At 51.2% G+C, this 19,324-nt stretch overlaps 1 protein-coding gene across 1 annotated transcript; it reads left to right on the forward strand.

Moving 5' to 3' along the window:
* The first annotated feature begins 2,364 nt into the window (after positions 1 to 2,364).
* Positions 2,365 to 15,059, forward strand: Dnmt3l (DNA methyltransferase 3 like). Its single transcript, XM_036167174.1, has 12 exons — positions 2,365 to 2,485; positions 2,943 to 3,032; positions 3,265 to 3,309; positions 4,380 to 4,459; positions 4,533 to 4,645; positions 5,453 to 5,624; positions 6,835 to 6,922; positions 7,931 to 8,019; positions 9,913 to 9,988; positions 10,337 to 10,476; positions 12,494 to 12,579; positions 14,891 to 15,059. The coding sequence occupies exons 1-12, from the start codon at positions 2,365 to 2,367 to the stop codon at positions 15,057 to 15,059; spliced, it is 1,269 nt and encodes a 422-aa protein (XP_036023067.1).
* Positions 15,060 to 19,324: the final 4,265 nt, after the last annotated feature.

Raw genomic sequence — 19,324 nt, forward strand, 5'->3', positions numbered from 1 at the left:
GTTCAGAGGTCAGAGGACAACATGTGCCATTGGTTCTCATCTGCCATGTGGGGTCCGTGGACTGAACTCAGAACTCAGGTCCCTAGGCTTGGCGGCAAGCACCTTCCCCCACAGAGCCATCTTGCTGGACCTTTTGTTTGTTGGTCTGTTTTTCTTTTTCAGAACTTGACTTCTAGATACACCATGCCACGCAAGGGCACATGTTCATATACACAAATAAATATAATACTTTTAGAAAGAGCAATAGGTCAGTCTTAATGCAAGATGTTTCTATGTAAAATATCACAAAACACTCAAATGCATTAATGATATTGGGTGTGGTGGTTTATGCCTGTAATCCCCATCACCCAGGAGGCAGAGGCAGGAAGATTGCCCTGAGATCAGCCTAGGCTACATAGTAAGTTACGGGACAGCTTGGGCTACCGAGTGAGACTCAGTCTTAAAAACAAACAAGGCTGTGGGTGTGGTGGTGCATTCCTTTAATTCCAGCACCTGGGATGCAAAGGCAGGCAGATCTCTGAATTCCAGGCCTGCCAGGCCTATACAATGAGACCTGTCTCAAAAAAAGCGGGGGAGGGGGGATGTAAAATGAATAAAATATTTCTAACATTTACATGAGAATGTCTTAGAGGCTCTTGAAAAAAAATTCCAGCAGAGTCAGAGACAGGCAGATCTCTGAGTTTGAGGCCAGCTAGTTGTTTTTTTAAAAAAAAAAAAAAAAAGAAAGAAAGAAAAAAAAAAAAGAACAAAGCAAGCAAAGAAACAAAAAACTCGAATGTAAAAATAATGAAACGGAAGTCTGGAGAGGTAGTTCAGTTGACGGAAGCTGATTGTACAGAGCACAAAGCCCTGGTCCAATCCCCGGCGCCGCACCCCTGGGTGCTGTGGCCTAATCTCAGCAATAAAAAGGTGGAGGCAGGGAGATGAGAAAATCAAGGTGGATCTTGATTACATAGTGAATTCCAGACCAGCTTGGGATATGTGAGACTCTAACAAAAAAGAGATAAAAAGAGAAAAGTAGAAGATCAGGAAGGACCAGGGCAGAGAGACTTAACCAGTTTATTCCAGAGCCTACAGCTGCAGGTTGGTGGCCACGCTGCCTCCTCTACTGAAGACTGATCTGTGTAAATGTGTCAACTGAGCCAAATATCAAAACAGATGTTTTCCCCGGGCTCATACACAGTGTTCATCAGTGTGCAGTGAGTTTAGGCAGCTGTGGGGGACATGAGGAGTCATTTGGCAAGTTGGGCAAATGTGATGTCTCAGCCCCCCCCCCCCCCCCCCCCCCCCCCGCCCCGTTCCCTAGCACTGAAATGCAGACAAGGGATCCGGCTGTCCCGTGTAATATGCCTGAGACACAGGACCTGGCCACAGAAGCACTGGCCTGGATCACTGGGCTGTGAGCAGCCAAGGGTCTCACGGTAACCTCCATACTGAACATTGTCTAAGTTACCAGCCTTGCCCACTGAAGCCTGGAGTCAGCAACCATGTTCCCAGGGTCTCCCCACAGCTTTTGCCCTTCATTATAACTACTAGCGGATTAGGCCAGCTGCTGCTGTGGTATCCTGAAAGGGACTGGTGGCCATGAATGAATTCACTCTTTAAGCCAGGTAGGAAGAGGTTGGCAGGTAGGTCTTCCATCCACATTAACCACAGGGACAGTCACAACATCACCCTTGTGGTCCTGGAAATCCTACGCTGACCCTGACTTATCTCAACCCAAGGCTCTCTTCCTCCCGCTCCACTCCGCCACTCATCAACACGTCTTCCTTACACCATTTCTCCTTGGCCTCACCCATCCCCTCCACACAATCAGGAACCCTACCTCCCAGCTCCCTAACCTCAATGTGTGTGTGAGGCCTAGCACCTCCCTTCCCCCACTCCCACCTCATTTCAGCCCTGAGTTGCCCTCCTACAGTATTCCGTGACCCCCTCCTCTGAACTCTTTCCCTCCCCCACCCCTACCTTGAACCCCTCTCCCACTCACAAGGTTCCCTGAGCCCCTTCAGCCCCGCCCCCATCCACCCCACCCCCACTTCTTCCCTGAATCCACCCCCCACACGTGCTGGGCTCCATAAGCCCCGCCCCTGAGTGCCTGCCCCCACACCCTCAACCCCACCGTCCCAGGCCCTTAATAGGCTCCGTCCAGCACTTCGCTATTATCCATACTTGCCTTAAGGTCCCTCTCTCTTCCTCTCCACAATTCCCCACTAGACCCCAAGAGAACCCACCCGAGCACCTTACAACCCCCTCCCACCATCTCTCATTGCATTGCAGGGTTCTGACGACTCTGCTGACACACCTCCTGAAATCTCCAGCCACCCGCCATCCCTTCGACACAGATCCTGCTAGCAGACAACCTTCATGGGTTCCCAGGAGAATTCTTCTTCTTGCCCCAAGGCCCTTGGAACCTGGGACCTGGAGACTCTGGACAGTTCTAGCCCGGACTCTGCCAGCCACCTGGAAGAGCAGTGTTCGAAACCCTGTAAGATCCTCAGGTTTCTTTCTCCCTTTCCCTCTCCCCCCCTCTCCCCTCCTCTTCTTCCCTTTCCTCCTCTTACTCCACAGGGTCCTTAGCAGGGAGTCTGAATTGTCACTAGAAGGTGGGAATGGGACCTAGAGGGGTCTACCAGGTAGAGTGAGGCAGGGCCACATGGACGCTGGGGTATCCACATACGTGCCCCACCTGAAAACACATGGTGCCTGGGATTGGATGGGGGAAGGGTATCTCATAGGGCCCACTCTCTCCTACCAAGTACTTCAAAGCTGATGTTAGCAGTTTTTCTTGTCCCTAATTCCCAGATGGGTGGGTGGATGTCACCATGACTTGGCTGGACAGTCTAGTGGGTCCCCTGACCCTTGTATTGACTACATACTGTTTTCCTGCATGTGTCTTGTGTCCCTATGTGGCCTCCCTGGGATGACGCTGTCTCCATCTCCAGCCCTGAGCCTGAATGATGAGCACAGCATGGACGTCGTACTGGAAGACTCCATGGAGCTACGGTCCTTAACCTCACCTCCACCAGGCAGAGGTAAGGCCCCACCCAAGTAATGAACTTCTCTCTTAGATGAGAACCTCTGAGTTAGGCAATGCACGGAATGTTCCTGTATCATTTAGGATGCCCCCACTCCAGACAAAAGCAGGCATTCAGTGGGTGTCAGTGGGGGGATTCCTTGTGTTCCAGTCACCTCAGAAGACAAGTTTACCATGCATGTTTCAATGAGAGCCAAAGGAAAGAGGCTACTTATTTTTTTCTCTTCCAGAGATCATCAGGTATGAAGTCACTGTGAACCGACGGAACATCGAAGGTAAGTTTGCACACTTGCTTGTGATCCAGCAAAACAGAGTGTCAGCCCCCACTAGAAAGGCTTGCTTCAGCCTTACTTAGCCATCCCAGAAGGTGGAGAACAATCCTGGAGCCCATGGGATGTTCTCTTCCCATCCCCCATACCGCAGCCCCAGATTTGTTTAAGGAATGTATCTGGGCTGGGCATGGTGGTGCACATTAATCCCAGGAATCAGGAAGCGGAAGCAAAAGGATCTCGGAGTCTGAGGCCAGCCTGGTCTATGGAGCCCCAGGACAGCCAGGGCTACACAGAGAAACCCTGTCTCGAACCCCACCCCCACAAAAAATTGTGTTTACATCATCCACGACTACAGTCTAATTGGAGACTATGCTGAGTTCTCAGTAGAGTGTCTACTCATCCTGCAATTAGCCCTAGGTTCCATCAGCACCCTGTAAAATGGGTGTGGTGACACACCCTGTAACCCAACATTCAGGAGATAAAGATGGGAGAACCAGACATTCAAGGTCACCTTTAGTGAAGTTGAAGCCAGCTTGAGATATATGTGACCCTGTCAGAAAGAGAAAGGGGAAAAGAGGAAAATAAAAATGTGTATGGGGGCTGGAGAAATGGCTTAGTGGTTAAGAGTACTGGCTGCTCTTCTACACATCCTGAGTTCAATTCCCAGCACCCACGTGGTAGCTCACAACTATCTATAGTGGACTCTGATGCCCTCTCCTGGCATAAGGCATACATGCAGAAAGAGCACTCGTATCCCTAAAATGAATAAATCTTTTTTTTTTTAAATGTGTATCTATTCATAGGGACTCCAGGTTCCTCAGTCAATGATCTATTTCTCTGGGTTGGCCAATATGGGTTTCCATAGGCATTTTAGGACCAACATATCAGGTCTGCAAAAAGCCATCTGGGGTTTGGAGATGTCTGCCCTTCATTTGGGGTGTTTTGTTTTCCCATCAAGTCTTCCGATCTATAACCCTGACACACACTTCTTGGGTCTTCCCTGATCTCCCTCAGGGTCCTTGTGCCGCTTTTGTTAAGTATTTCCCCTGATTTTCCCTCTGCGTTCTCTCTAGACATCTGCCTCTGTTGTGGAAGTCTCCAGGTGCATACGCAGCACCCCTTATTTGAGGGGGGCATATGTGCCTCGTGTAAGGTAAGCAGGGAGGCAGTGGGACTTACTTGGCACTGGAGGGGGAGATCTCACACAGCCTTTGCTCCCTGCTCAGGACACGTTCCTGGAGACCATCTTCCTTTATGATGAGGATGGGCACCAGAGCTACTGCTCCATCTGCTGCTCAGGGCACACCTTGTTCATCTGTGAGAGCCCCGACTGTACCAGGTGAGGAGGGGCACAACCCCCCATTGCTCCTCCCAAAAGAACCACCCCCAATATGAGAAACAGGTGCTGAGGATATAACTCTGTGATGTCTCTCTTCAGGAGCACAGCCACCACATGGCCAGTCCCTCTGTCCTTACAAAATATAAGGGTGGCCAGGCGGTGGTGGTGCATGCCTGTAATCTCAACACTTGGAAGGCAGAGGCAGGTGGATCTCTGTGAGTTTGAGGCTAGCCTGGTCTACAGAGCTAGTCCAGGACAGGCTCCAAAGCTACAGAGAAACCCTGTCTCGAAAAACCAAAAAAAAAAAAAAAAAAAGACAGTATGGGTTGGAGATTTAGCTCAGTGGGTGCTTGTACTCTGCCTAGTGGCTGCTGGTCATGAGTAATGACTGGGACTGTTCAGGACACAGGTGGCACATTCACCTTCAGTTATTAAAACACCATCCTGAGCTCCATCTATGCCGGTCCCTGCCCCATCCTGGACATCTCCCTCTTTATATCCCTGACTTCAAGTGTCCCCTTCCCAGCTCCTGTATGTTTCTTCTTTTTTTCTACCCTTAAAAATGTGTGTACAGCCTTCAGAGTTGTGGGAAGGCTTAGGGAAGTGAGGTCCGCCGTTTTGGGGATACCTACGTCACATCTTCTGTTGTTGAGTTTCCCTTCCCAGCCTGCATCCAGCCTCACCCACCCAGCACTGAGAGATGAGCCCAGAGAGAAACATGGTTCCCTCCAGAACAAGGTGCTGGCCTGCCTTGCGGTCCCGATGGCAGTATGACTCAGGTCACGGTGGTTCTCGGTTTGACTCTAGATGTTACTGTTTCGAGTGTGTGGATATCCTGGTGGGCCCCGGGACCTCAGAGCGAATCAACGCGATGGCCTGCTGGGTTTGCTTCCTGTGCCTGCCTTTCACTCGGAGCGGGCTGCTGCAGAGGCGAAAAAGGTGGCGTCACCAGCTGAAGGCCTTTCATGATCTAGAGGGGGTAAGGACCGCCCAGTGCTGGATCTGCCACAGCAGGTTATTGGCTGTCAAGGGCACACATACTCCATCACCTGATAAGGCTTTTGCCATAATGCCCCTTTTTGGTTGGAGAGCAGGTGTCACTGCTATTTTGTTGTGAGGATTTCAGGGAGCCCAGGCTGGCCTCAAAGTCACTTTGTAGCTGAGGATGACCTTGAACTCAACGATCCTCTGCTCCTGAGTCCTGGAATTACCAGCACCACATTTACAAAGACTGACCCAGGGCCATAGGCTCCACAAGCTCTTTACTAACTGAGTTGCATCCTTGGTCATCATTTTGTTTCTTACAAGCGTAGGGATGATTACCAGTCACAAGCAGGACAGAAGCCCCCTCCACAGACATACAATAAGTCCATCACGTTGGCTTGAATGCTTAGCCAACATGGCATCCCGTGTGCAGCCATGGCTGCCATCTCAAGGGTGAAGCCCAGAGGGATCAAAACAGTCAAAGGTACAGAAGACTGGACTGTGTGTCTTCTTTCCCTGAAACATCTGTCAAGGTCATAAACCAGGGACCTGAAAACACAGCCTGATTTGGAAGTGGGGTCTTGGTGGTGTCACTTGGCTGAGGTTGAGATAAGAGCAGTTTGGAAGGAGGTGGTCTCTGCCTGTATGTAGCGGGAGCATCCTTGTAAAAGAAGGAGTTGTAGGACCTTGAGACATGCAGGAAAAATCTAGTGAGGAAGGCAGCACTTAGCCAGTCAGAGCCACAGTGTGCTGAGCCCAGCTGCTGGAAGAGGCCTGGGATGGTTCCCTGAAGCCTCAGGCCACCAGTGCTGGTGGCACCTGGATTTCAGGCTGCTGGGCTATGGGGATGGTTTTGGTCTCCTGGAATCTTGGAGCCTGAGACCCACAGCCCGAGCTCTCCTCTGCTAGTATTTATTACCCTCCAACTTCAGAGAAACCATACCCTGCTTCCCGATATGTGGGGGTCCAGGCAAGAGACCTAGACCTGGGGAGTGAGTGGAGGTGGCCTCCAGGGAGGGATGGCCAGCTCTGGTCCCTCGAGCGTCAGCCAGGCTTTCAGGTGGCTCTCAGTTGAGTCCTGTCTGTCCATCTGGGGAAAGCCTACTGTGGGAGCCACTTAACTATAACTTAACTCACCAGCTCTCACTGAGCGACCAGCACACATCCTTTCACCTTTTTCTCTGTTTTTTCAATTTCCTTTCCAGGCAAGCCCTCTGGAGATGTACAAGCCAGTGTCCGCTTGGAAGAGACAGCCAGTGCGGGTACTGAGCCTCTTTGGGAATATTGAGAAAGGTGAGTGTCCCCTCGTCAAATGACTCTCCAGAAGTGCATGGAGGGAAGGGGGGTGGGGAGGAGGGCAAGAGGAGCTCAGAGTGTTCTGGGGTCCTCTGCCTGGATGTTAGGCTACCCCTGGGCATCTGAGATGTGGAGCAAGGATTGAGAATCGAATGCCCATCGAACTTCTTCCTCAGACTCCCTGAGCTGAGAGAACTGAGTATCCCAGAAAGGATATGATTCCAAAGAAATCCCCCAACCGTGTGCCCAAGCAGAGGGAAAGTGAAAAGGGCCAGAAAGCTGGAACCCAGATGAGGACCCAGTTCCCCAACAGGAGGAGGCAGCATTGAATGGGAAGGGGCAAGCCTGCCAGGGTGGATGGGAACTACTGTTGATGGGGAGGCTGAGTTCTGGCAGCCTTGCCCCAGTCATACATAGGCTCCCCCAGCCTCCACACCTTCCTGTCTCCTCTTTCTGTACCTGAATCTCCTGGAGTCCTGTCCCTTGGACTGCTCTGACCTCCATGTGCTTAGCAAGCTCTGAGCCCTAAAGGTACTCCATTCTCTGGCTAAATCATATCCCACTCAGGATACCAGGAGAGTGTCCAAGTGACCCCACAGTGTGTCACAAGGGCCCCATGTGGTAGTTATAATTGTATCACTATACCTTAAGGATGCCCAGCAAGGGCTCAACCTGCCCAAGCTCTAAGTCTCGGGGTCTGAAGGAAATGCACCTGCTCTGTATGTTACTATTTTGATTCAAAGATGACACCAGTATGGGGGTGTCACAGCCCCACTGGTTGCCTAAGCCATCAAGTGAGAGCATGGCTCAGAAATGCAGTTTCGCAACAAATTCCTTGACTTTCATAAATTAACACTCAGGAAGTTTGCCCTGGGCTCTTGATACTGGAAAAGATCAAGCTGCTGCTCCATGACAGGAAAGTTGCACTGTCATGGATCCGTCCCCCACTCTGCGGGGACAGAGCCCATGTCTGCTCTCTATCCATCTTGTCTGTCCCCCCTCCAGAGCTAGAGAGTTTGGGCTTTTTGGAAAGAGGTTCTGAAGAAGGAAGGCTGAAGTACTTGGAAGATGTCACGAATGTTGTGAGGAGAGATGTAAGTTGGGGGGGGGGGGCTGCCAAGGCCAGGTGTGCAAGTGGCCTTATGGGGCCTGGAGGCAGGGAAGGAGCAAGAAGGGGGGGAATAGGAGGGAGGGAGAGAGGGGCAATGGGGGGGAGGGGGAGGAAGGGAGCTCTGGAGGGACAGGAAGGAGCATGCAGGGTGCAACGTCCTGCTTGGACCAGCATGGGATTCTGATACGGGGTTCTGGCTTCTGGCGAGGGCCAGCCCCAGTGTGGTCACCAGTGTCATGCCTCACAGAGGGTGGTGGGAGAGGAATGTTTTTCTGGCCTCTGCTTGGCCCTCCGCCCTGATCAGGGCAAACAGCCAGACGTCTTGAGAGCCACGTGGCTAGTATTTGCTGCCTTTGATGGGGGATATGCATGGGTGGAGAGGCTCAGCCCCACCCCACCCTCTCTTGGGTTTTTTCCTTTTTTTTTTTTTTTTTTTTTTTGAGCTCAGGGTCGAACCTAGGGTCTTGTGCTTGCTAGGCAAGCGCTCTACCACTGAGCTAAGTCCCCAACCCCCACCCTCTCATTGTTACAAGTCTGGAGCTGAGCAGCCAACAGCTGTCTGAAAATATCTTCCAAATGCAAATCCGGTGTTGTCTTGTCCCTGTGTGGGACCCTCTTCCGCTCCTCCTGAGGGCACTGGAGGGGGGAGGGGGCAAGTTGCATTGGGACCTCCTTAATGTAGACAGTTGGGGTGTTGGTCTTTAATCCATAACCTGACCACTCTCTCTGGCCAGATCCCAACCAGCCATTGCCCCTGTAGGATCCCAGGTAGAGAAGTTGGGGACATAGAGAACACAAGAGCCAAGAAGTTGAGGCCTAATTTAGGAGTCAGGCCACTACTGAGAGAAATTCCAAGAAAGTGGGGGCCTATTCTAGATTGGGGAAATCATGCATGGATATCTTAAAACTCTTTTGTTTCTTTCTTCTTTCTTTCCTTTTTTCTTTTTAAAGATTTATTATGTATACAGTGTTCTGCCTGCATGTATGCCTGTATGCCAGAAGAGGGCGCCAGATCTCATTATAGATGGTTGTGAGCCACCATGTGGTTGCTGGGAATTGAACTCAGGACCTCTGGAGGAGCAGCCAGTGCTCCTAACCTCTGAGCCATGTCTCTAGCCCCTAAATAATTCTTTTTTTTTTTTTATAGACAAGATTTCTCTGTAGCCCTGGCTGTCCTGGAACTTACTCTGCACACCAGCTGGCCTTGAACTCAGAGAGATCCTCCTGCCTCTCCCTCCCGAGAGCTGGGATTAAAGGGGTGCACCCCTACCAGGCAGAACTGTTTTCTTAAAAGAATATCCAGGGCTAGAGAGGCAGTTGATGAAGCAGGGGTTCTCTGGGTTCTGGAGAGGGACCTTGGGCCACTTGGGTAAACGGAAGGCACTTGGGGCATACTTGGGGCTGACTGTTTCATTTTCTTCCTAACTGACCAGCTAGTGACCCCATCTGCTTACTAAGTGGGAATTGTTTATGGCCATCAGATCATGTTCCCCTGCTGTCTGCTGCTCCCAGCTACTGACTCCAGCACAATCCTTAGTTTCCCAGAAGGATATGGAATCTTGCAGGCTGAATGAGCATGCGTTCTCCCTCCACGACTGGTCCCCTTTTAAAGGCAACAGTTTTCTGAGGAATAATCTCAGATATGGAACATTCTTAGGCTACCACTGTTCGGGCTTCTCCTGAGAGCCATTGGTGTCTGGGTATCTCTGCCTAAGTGGGTCCCAAGGTTTAGCTAGGAGGTCTGTTTGGGTCACCCACAAGGTACATCATTGGGGAGATGAGTGGGGTGCAGAGGCCCTAATACTGGCCACCAGTGGGAAAGCACTTAGCTTTGAGCCATCCGTATCCCATAAATAACCATGTATGTGTTCCTTAGGTGGAGAGATGGGGTCCCTTTGACCTCGTGTATGGCTCGACACAGCCCCTAGGTCACTCTTGTGACCGCTGCCCTGGTAAGTTTCAAGAAATGGACTGGCTGTTTTCAGCTCTAGTCACCTGAGAATCTTGTCTTCAACCCTGTCACCTCTACCCTGTCCTCCCTTCTATCTCCGCCTCACCTCACGCCCCCTCAGCCTTCAGACAGGGCAGAAATCACACACTCTGCATTTTAAGACTAGCTTCCCCAGGCTGTAACAGACAGGTGAACTTGCACATGTTCAGTGTGCTGTTGGGTGAGTTCTAGACTAAACTGACATTCGTGTTCCCATCTCCACAATGGGAGAGCAGAGGTGCCCAGCATCTGCAAAGGTGTAGTCCTGGCCCTTGCCATCTGAACTGGCCCTCTCCCTGGTTCATGACAGGCTGGTACATGTTCCAATTCCACCGGATCCTGCAGTATGCTCGCCCACACCCAGGGAGTCAGCGGCCTTTCTTCTGGATGTTTGTGGACAGTCTGCTGCTGACTGAGGATGACCAAGTCACCACAACCCGCTTCCTCCAGGTGAGTGTACCTGGGGGTAGGAGCTTAGCCTGTATCCAGCTCTGGGACTCTCACTCCTGAGGCCTCTGCTCCCTCGAGTGTGAGGGGCCACAAGGACATTGGGCACCTGAGACACAGAATGCAGATTTTCAGGACATTGGCCCCTACAGGGACAGCCTTGTAGTGCAACCCCCTCTTCCTACACGACTTCTTTGCATGCAAGTCACAGCCATCCAGACCCATGTCCCCTCCTCCCCCCCTTTCACCCCGCACACATGAACACATCCACTTCCACCCACCACACATCCCACATGACATGCATGCCCACTCCATGCACTCCCATGAGTTTGTGTGCACTCATTCTGGACAGCCTGTTCCCCCCTTTTTATCTGAACTCTCACCTTCAGTGTGGCCATGCCGTGGGGCCCAGGGCTCAGTTCCCTTCAGGGTTGATTTGGGCCAGTGTGTCAGGGAGAGCTGTGGAGGGTGAGGAATGACCGACAGTCTTGATTATGGGAGATGAGAGACTTCGAGGAAGGAGGAAGCGAGTTGTGGCCCCTCCTCCCAAGAGGAGATACAACGGCAGGTTGGGGAGCTTGGCCTACTGAGTGAGCAGAGGGGGTGGGGATCCGTAGGCACCAGACGGTTTCCCTGGGTACTCAGAAAAATCAGGAATGAGAAGCTCTGCTTGTCAAGTGCTGGGATTAAAGGTACAGCATCCTGTGTTCTTTTTTTTTTTTTTTTTTTTGAGACAGGGTTTCTCTGTGTAGTTTTGCACCTTTCCTGGAACTCACTTTGTAGACCAAGCTGGCCTCGAACTCACAGAGATCCGCCTGCCTCTGCCTCCCGAGTGCTGGGATTAAAGGCATGCCCCCCCACCGCCCAGCCTGTGTTGTTTTTTAACATTTGAGATGGCCAGATTACCTCTCCTCACCCCCACCTCCTCGAATCCATTAATGGGCTAGCATATGGTTAGAGCGGCTGGGAATGAACTATCCTTGTATTCCTAGGAAAATCCACTTGACCATGGTCTGCTATTTTAGCCCGTGGCTGAAGCCTGTGGAAAGTGTTTTATAGGTAGGACTTTTCGAGTTGACAAGTGTAAGAGGAGGTTGGTCTGTGGTTTTCTCTTTTGTGGGATCCTTGTCAGGTTTTTGTTTCTGTGTTGAATCTGGTTCATGGAAACATTTTACATGGTGAAAGAATTCTATGAAATTGTTTCGCTCCATGCAGCTTTAAAAAAAAATTGTGAGCTGGATGCAATGGCACATGATTTTGCTTTTAATAGATGGCCTATATTAAGTGTCAGGCCAGCCAGGGCTACATGGTGAGTGAGACTTTCTTCACTGCCATCTAATTCTGCCTCCCTGAAAAGAAAAAAGGAAAAAAGAAATCTATGGAAGTTTTTAGCCCATCTATGAAGTTGTTTTTTTTTTTTTAATTTTTTTTTCTTGTTGTTGTTGTTTTGAGACCAGGTTTCTCTGTGTAGCATTGGAGCCTGTCTTGGATCTCACTTTGTAGACCAGGCTGGACTCGAACTCACAGAGATTTGCCTGACACTGTCTCCCGAGTATTGGGATTAAAGGTGTGCAGCACCACCACCCAGCTTTTTTTTTTTTTTTTTTTTTTTTTTTAATCTTTTGAGACAGGGTTTCTCTGTGTAGGCTTGGCTGTCCTGGAACTCACTCTATAGATCAGGCTGGCCTTGAACTCAGAGACCCACCTGCCTCTGCCTCCCAAGAGTTGGGATTAAAGGTGTGTGCCACCACTGCTCAGACATTTTCTGTCTTTTCAGAGGTCAGTGTGTTCGAAAGTTACCTTATCTTAGAATATTACCCATTTCAGTAAAGCTGTGTTTTTATAGAGTTGATCAAGGCGGTCTCCAGGCTTTGTTCTCCGTAGTCTTGTAAGGAAAATCGAGTGCCCTGTGAGCAATGCCACTGAAGAGGCCAGTCTAGATGGTCTGTTGACTGTGTGTCCCATGGGGAGGAGACTGCAATTGTGTCATGCTGACCCACACCCCCCTCTTCTCCCACAGATAGAGCCTGTGACCCTCCAGAATATCCGTGGCAGAGTCCTCCAGAATGCTGTGCGGGTGTGGAGCAACATCCCAGGGTTGAAGAGGTACCTCCTCAGGGCTGGGGGGATGGTAAAGACTCAGAGGCAGAGGAAACCGTGCATTCTGGTAGAGCCAGGCCTACACAGTGCCATGCTCCACCCGGCTGTGTCTGAGCAACCTCTTGTCCACCACAACCCTGGACACAATGTGGCTCAGCATGTCCCTGTGCACTGAGGGACTCTCCCTTAACTCCTGATCTTTAAGACTAAACAAGAGTTCCCTCACCCTCAGGGGGAAGTCCAGACGCCTAACCATGGGCCTCAGGACACATTCTCAAACTGTGTAGGCCAGTTACCCCTGCCCAGCCTTCTGAAGCTCCTGCCCTGCACACACTCATGCTCATGCCCACGCTCATTCATATATACTGACGCAACTCCCTAATGCATCCAGACGCCCACACACAGACACCCACTTGCTCACAGACCTGCATGTAGATTGAGCCAGTTTGTGTCTTCTGAGATTGCTAAGTCGTGTCCTTTCCTGCCCTATAGTGAGTTTCTGGAAACTTCCCACCCACCTCCTCCATCACAGCATTCTCCTGGCTCCTAGTCACTATGCCAGTTAGGTATCACCAGGTTCCCTCACCTGGATGCTTTCAGGATTTGAGTTGAGGTAGAGTTGAGGAGATATACTCTCCCAAACATTCTTTTTGGATGCTTTTAAGTAAGGTACAGTCTCCTGCCTGCCATCCCTTCCCAATAGATACTGTGGGATAGTGCAGAAGGACAGTGAAATGAGCTGGACAGTGGGCAAAAGGAGCCAGGCTCTGCTGCTAGCTATGAGCCTGTCACACACAGGATGTCACATATCAGGTATATCACACCAGGCATTCTATTCCTGAACAACAAACATGCTTTAGGAGTAATCACAGGCTGGGCGGTGGTGGCACACGCCTTTAATCCCAGCACTCGGGAGGCAGAGGCAGGCAGATCTCTGTGAGTTCGAGGCCAGCCTGGTCTACAGAGCGAGATCTAGGAAAGGCACAAAGCTGTACAGAGAAACCCTATCTCAAAAATACCAAAAAAGGAAAAAGAAAAAGAAAAAAAAAGAAGTAATCACAGATGGTCCCGCCAATCCTAGTACATGTGACTTGCGAGAGAGACACCTAGCCCCCTATGGGGTCCTGCCAGGTTTGGAGCATGGAGGGACAGCTTCTTTCTTCCTGGGCCCCAGTCCCATCTCTTTTCTGACTGAGGTACTTCCTTTCTGATTTAGGGCCCCCAAAGGAAGTTGAGGGCTGGGTGTACCTGCACCTAATACCTAGGGTCACTTGGCTCCTGGAGGGAACAGTGTGGCTTCACAGTGGGGTGAGAGAGTCATGGCCACTGGAGTAGGAATTACCTTGCTAAGTTCACGGACAGCTTATGATGACCACTGTCCACATGAAGACAGGGTAGGATGGAGGGAAAGTAGAAGACATGTTTTCTGTATTCATTGTTTCTGTCTGCCCCAAAAGAGATGGAGATGGTCCTTAACTGTACTGGGGGCTGGGCACACAGAAAGGGGATGCTAGGTGTCATACACTAGGGGGCCTCCAGGATGAAGCTCACATGCTCTAGGAGCCCCTGGGGCATGGGCTTCCCACTTGTGTAAGCTGGGTTCGTCTTGTCAGGCCTCCTGGGAACAGTGCGTGCGCATCCTTGAAGGGTCTCTGATCTGATCTTTACCCTTGCTCTCTGTGTGTGTGTGTGGGTCACTGCCTGGGATGGCTCACATCCACTCCTGGCAGCTTCTAGGCTCCCACTTCACACCAAAAAGGGGATATGCTAGGCTGAATCAAAGGGTTCTAGTGGGAAGCGGGACACTTGCTTTCTTTTTTTTGTTTGTTTGTTTATTTTTTTCAAGACAGCATTTCTCTATGTAACAGCCCTGGCTGTCCTGGAACACATTCTGTAGACCAGGCTGGCTTTGAACTCACAGAAATCCACCTGCCTTGGCCTCCCAAGTGCTGGGATTAAAGGCGTGCGCCGCCACTGTCTGGCTCCTGCCTTTGCTTTTAATCCCAGCAGAAGCAGGTAGATTTCACTGGTCTACATAGAAAGTTCCCAGACATCCAGGGTCAAATAGTGAGATACTGTCTTGAAAGAGAGATATTAGAGGTTTGGTCTTTGGGAACCCTGCCTGTTCCCAATCCATCCAGAAGCAGAGGGAGGCAGGACCGTTTCTTTACAATGTGGAGACACTGGCAGGTCCTCCTGAGGGCACTCACCCTAGAGACCACAGGCAACCTTCACCTTGTGGGGATCTCATTGTCCCATGCCCCCCCCCCCCCCCAGTGCTGCATGCATTTCTAACAGGTGACTCTTTCCTTGGTAGCAAACACTTGGCCCTGACACCAAAGGAGCAACAGTCCTTGGAAGGCCAAGTCAGAACCAAAGCCAAGATGGCCAGCCAGAAAGATGACCCCCTGGTGAAGAACTGCCTTCTCCCCCTGAGAGAGTATTTCAAGTATTTTTCTCAGAACCCACTTCCTCTTCACAAATGAATCATGATACAATGAAAGAAGAGGGTTTCCTAGAACCACAGCAGCCTTCCTCCTGTGGCCTTCTCTCTCGGCGGGGTTTTTTTTCTACTTGCTTGCCTGTTTCTCCTGTTCAGATCCCAAGATGCCTCCCATGCAGCCCACTGTGGGGGTGGGAGGTTGCCCACTTCTGTGGACAAGATCCTGCTGGTGGGATAGCCCACCATGTTTCTCCAAAAGTGTGTGTGTGTGTACCTGTTGTGAAGTTTTTCAAATATATTATAGCCTTGTTACCGGTGGAGTTTTGGTGTGGTGTGTGCGAGTGAGGGCTTTATTCTGTCACAGAATAAATGTCACAGTGGTGACATTTCCATAGACAATGCGTGCCTGATGTCCTGCCGTGGGCATATAGCACCTTCATCACCTGCTGTTTGCTTTGATGGCTGAAATCACTCACCCTTCTGTGCCTACCCAAACTGACCCAAGCCATCGCTGAAGCTCACACCTAGTGAGCCGACCATTCGATTTCTGGGTCTTCCTTAACACAGTGGGAACTTGCAGAAGTGGGTTCCTAACAGCTCTTGGCTGTTGGTGTTCCGATGAGGCTGAATCCACTGGAAAATGTGACTTGCCAGTTTTTGAAATGTGTCGTGAATCCTGATTGGCCGGAACCATTCCCCCACATACCCCGGATGTAGACTTAAGCCACTGAAGAGACTCAAATTGCCTGAGCACTGCAGCTGGGGCTCAGGGCCCACTGGGTCCATACTAGAACTATCCTTGCTCTGGGCAGTGCTCTGTGAAAGGAAACTGGACCAGTGTTGGACCTTGAGGTAGGAGAGGAGCTGTCTTGGGTCAATAGATAGGACATCTCCTTATCTCGGGCAATTCTGGGGCCAATAAGATAGTTTGGTTCAGTGGCTACAGATGCTTGCTCCCAAGCCTAATGACATGAGCTCGATTCTCAAGACCCTTTGAGTCATCATCTGTGGCCTGTGTGTATGTAAGCACATGTTACAGGAATTCCTGCTTAGGCCAGGAGTCTACCCACCCAGGTCACCTGATCAGGCAGCAGAAGCAGAAAACATAAATCCATGACCACCACCAACCAGATAAATGTGACAAGAGCTCTGGAGAGAGTGGCAGCCACTCCCAGCCAAGCTTACAGTACCATGGATCAACATAAATTCATGCTTTTTAAAATTTATTTACTTATTATTGGATTGATTGATTGATTTTTTTGAGACAGGGTTTCTCTGTGTAACAGTCCTAACTATCCTGGAACTCACTCTGTAGACCAGGCTGTCCTCAAACTCACAGAGATCTGCCTGTCTCTGCCTCCCGAGTGCTAGGATTAAAGGCGTGTCTTTTAAAAAAGTGAGGCGGCCCGGAAGTGGTGAACCATCTCTCTAGCTCCCAGAGCTGTTGTGAGAGAGAAAGGACACAAGAGTTGATTAAGCTGTAGCTGCCCCTAGGAAGTGGACAGACCCTAAGGGAAAAGAGTGACTTCCTCCAGCCAGGAATCACTCTCAGTATCCACAAACGTCCGTGATGTTAAAGGCAGTCATTGTGGTCTCCAGGGATATGGCAAGGCCAAGCTGCCCTGCTAGAAGGTTCACTGGTCTCTGCATACCCATCAGACACTTTAGGCTACACACTTTTCACATTTTGTTCCATCATACTTGAAAACCTTAAGAGCCCCAAATCTGCATGAATATATGATGTCTCTTGGATCTCACATCCGACTGCCAGTCTTCCCACATTCTGCTCGCCAGGAACAGGCACCTTTAAAGGCAAGGCCAAAACTATGCCCCAGCCACAGTCTCCCAGCTCTTCTGTTTGCCTTAAAATACTGTGGGTGAGCAGGGTATGGTGGTGTATGCCTATATACCCAGCACCGGGGAGGCAGAGGCAGGGGGATTGAGAACTGGGGGCCAGCCTGGAGTGATCCTTTCTCAAAACCAAATCAAAGTCTATCTGCAGCCCATGTAGTGTCAGGGTGTGCACTAACTTGGGATTGACTTCTTATCTTACAGCAGTGGTTCTTAACCTTGCTAATGCTGTGACGCTTTAGTACAGTTCATGTTTCGGTGACCCCAACCAAAAAAGTATATGTGTTGCTACTTCATAACTGTAACTTTGCTCCTACTGTGGATCATAATGTAAACATCTGTATTTTCAGATGGTCTTAGGTGATCCCTGTGAAAGGATCATTTGACCCACAGCTTGAGAACCTCTGTCTTACAGGCTCACAGTATCCCTGCTTTGCCAGCACTAAGTAATTTACTTGATGGTGCACAGCTCCCAGGAAGCAACAGTGGGATTTGAGCCCAGCCACACACTTGCCACTGTCTCCTGCCTTGACGTCCCCTTCTCCCGGGGGTTCCTCCTCTGCCCAGCTCTGCCTAGTGTCCACTTCTGAGGTTCAGTTCACTTCCTTGCTGTGCTAAGATAACTCTGCCCTAGAGAACAGCATTTGGCTTTCTGAGATCCCAGATGTGGAGAGAGGGCACCCATTTCTGAAGAGCTCCAGTCCCTGCCACTTTGCTAGACATCATGTGATCCAATTTTGCCACAAAAGCCCCTTCATCCATTGCTTTCCACTGTCTTCCAGGAAGAACTGCTGGGTATGGGGTTGAGGGTTGGTCATCTAGGTGGACACAGGACAAAGAGCGGTCTAAGTGTCAGCCAGTGCGGGTGCTGTTCAGGCCCCTGGGCATCAGTGATGGGCCCAGAGGTTGACGGCAAGTCAGGCCTATCCAATCAGAGAGCATCTTGAGATTAGTGACAGGGCTGTACTTCTGGAATGGAACTGGGGAGCCTCTGGCCGGGGGAGTTGGAACATAGGGCATGGTGCTACCCCTCAGCAATACCCTTCCTCTTCAACTGCCCAGTGATGCCAGGGTAATTCCTCAACACAGTCTTCTGCCGAAGCCTCCCTCAGCTGCTGCCAACCTAGTGGGGAGATGGGGGCACAGCTCAGGCCACCAACCCAAGGTTGACCACCAACGCAGCAAGACTCCAGAGCCCAGTGGTCAAGTTCTGATACTTCTGTTTCTCCTAGCAGAAAAAGAAGGCAGCCCCTCCCTTCAGGAGGGCCTCCAAACCTCCCTCCCAGGCTGCTTCCCTCAGCAGCTCTGGCTACCACCTCCCTTTCGCCTCTTCTGTTCCCTGGAGCTTGCCTCAGCCTGCCTGCTCCCTGATGGTGACTCGCAAGAGTCAGCGATTCCGGTCTCTTTTCCTTCTCTCTGGTTTTTTGAGACTTGGGTTTCTCTGTGTAGCCCAGGTTGTCCTGGAACTCGCTCTGTAGACCAGGCTGGACTCAAACTCAGAGATATCTGCCTGCCTCTGCCTCCCATGCGACATGGCCTCCACCGCCACCACCACCACCACCACCACCACCCAGCCGCGATCTGTGATGCTCACCTAGGACTCTAACAGTGTTCACTAAAGCTCTGTTGACTTCCTTCCGAGAGGCACGGGGCCAAGGGAGTATGCCTCCTGTCCCTTAGGGCTTGGGTCAGATGGCTTGGTGCTCTTTCCTGATCAGTAGCTAGTGAGATAAAACGGTGACAGCGCACATCCCTCCTGCCTGGTGAGGAGGTGGGAGAGGAGTGGGGGCCAGGAGGAGGGAGGAAGGGAGGGGAAGCAGGGGCTCCACTCTGGTCCCGCCCTCCTGTCACCCAACTGTTTCCCACCTGTGAACCCTTAGGCCGCTCCCGGATCGAGTGCCAGGCAACGCAAGGCTGAAAACAGGATTGCCAAATCTGCCTGGCTTTCGAGGTTAAAAAGGAAACACCAAGCCAGGCTCTTCAACGTCTTCCTGGGCAAAGGTTCGGCCTCACCAAACCTTCGAAGACTGGGAAATAGTTGGGGTGACGGGAAGGCTGGACCAGAGTGGAGCCCCTGCTTCCCCTCCCTTCCTCCCTCCTGCTGGCCCCCACTCCTCTCCCACCTGCCTGCCTTCCACTCATTAATTCCTAGTCTTTAGGTTCTCGGCTTATCTCCGGTGCTTAGTCGGGGATCTGGGGCTCTGAACCCAGGTTCATCCTGTACAAGACACAGCTCTAGAGGAAGGATGCAGCGGCCTGACCCGGCATGTTCTCGGCTGAGTGCTGTGTCTTCCCACACGTACCCTGGGTGCCGCCCGTCCTTTGGAGCTGGACAGGCTCTGCAAACCATCCTACGCCCTCGCACCTGTAACTCAGGGCCCTGTCCCCGCCCCACCGCCAAGCGGGCTCTGTCCCTGCCCAGTCAGCATTGGACAGGGCTGCATTCGGGGGAGCCTG

The sequence above is a fragment of the Onychomys torridus genome, chromosome 18 (assembly GCF_903995425.1).
Source record: "Onychomys torridus chromosome 18, mOncTor1.1, whole genome shotgun sequence".
NCBI lineage: Eukaryota > Metazoa > Chordata > Mammalia > Rodentia > Cricetidae > Onychomys > Onychomys torridus.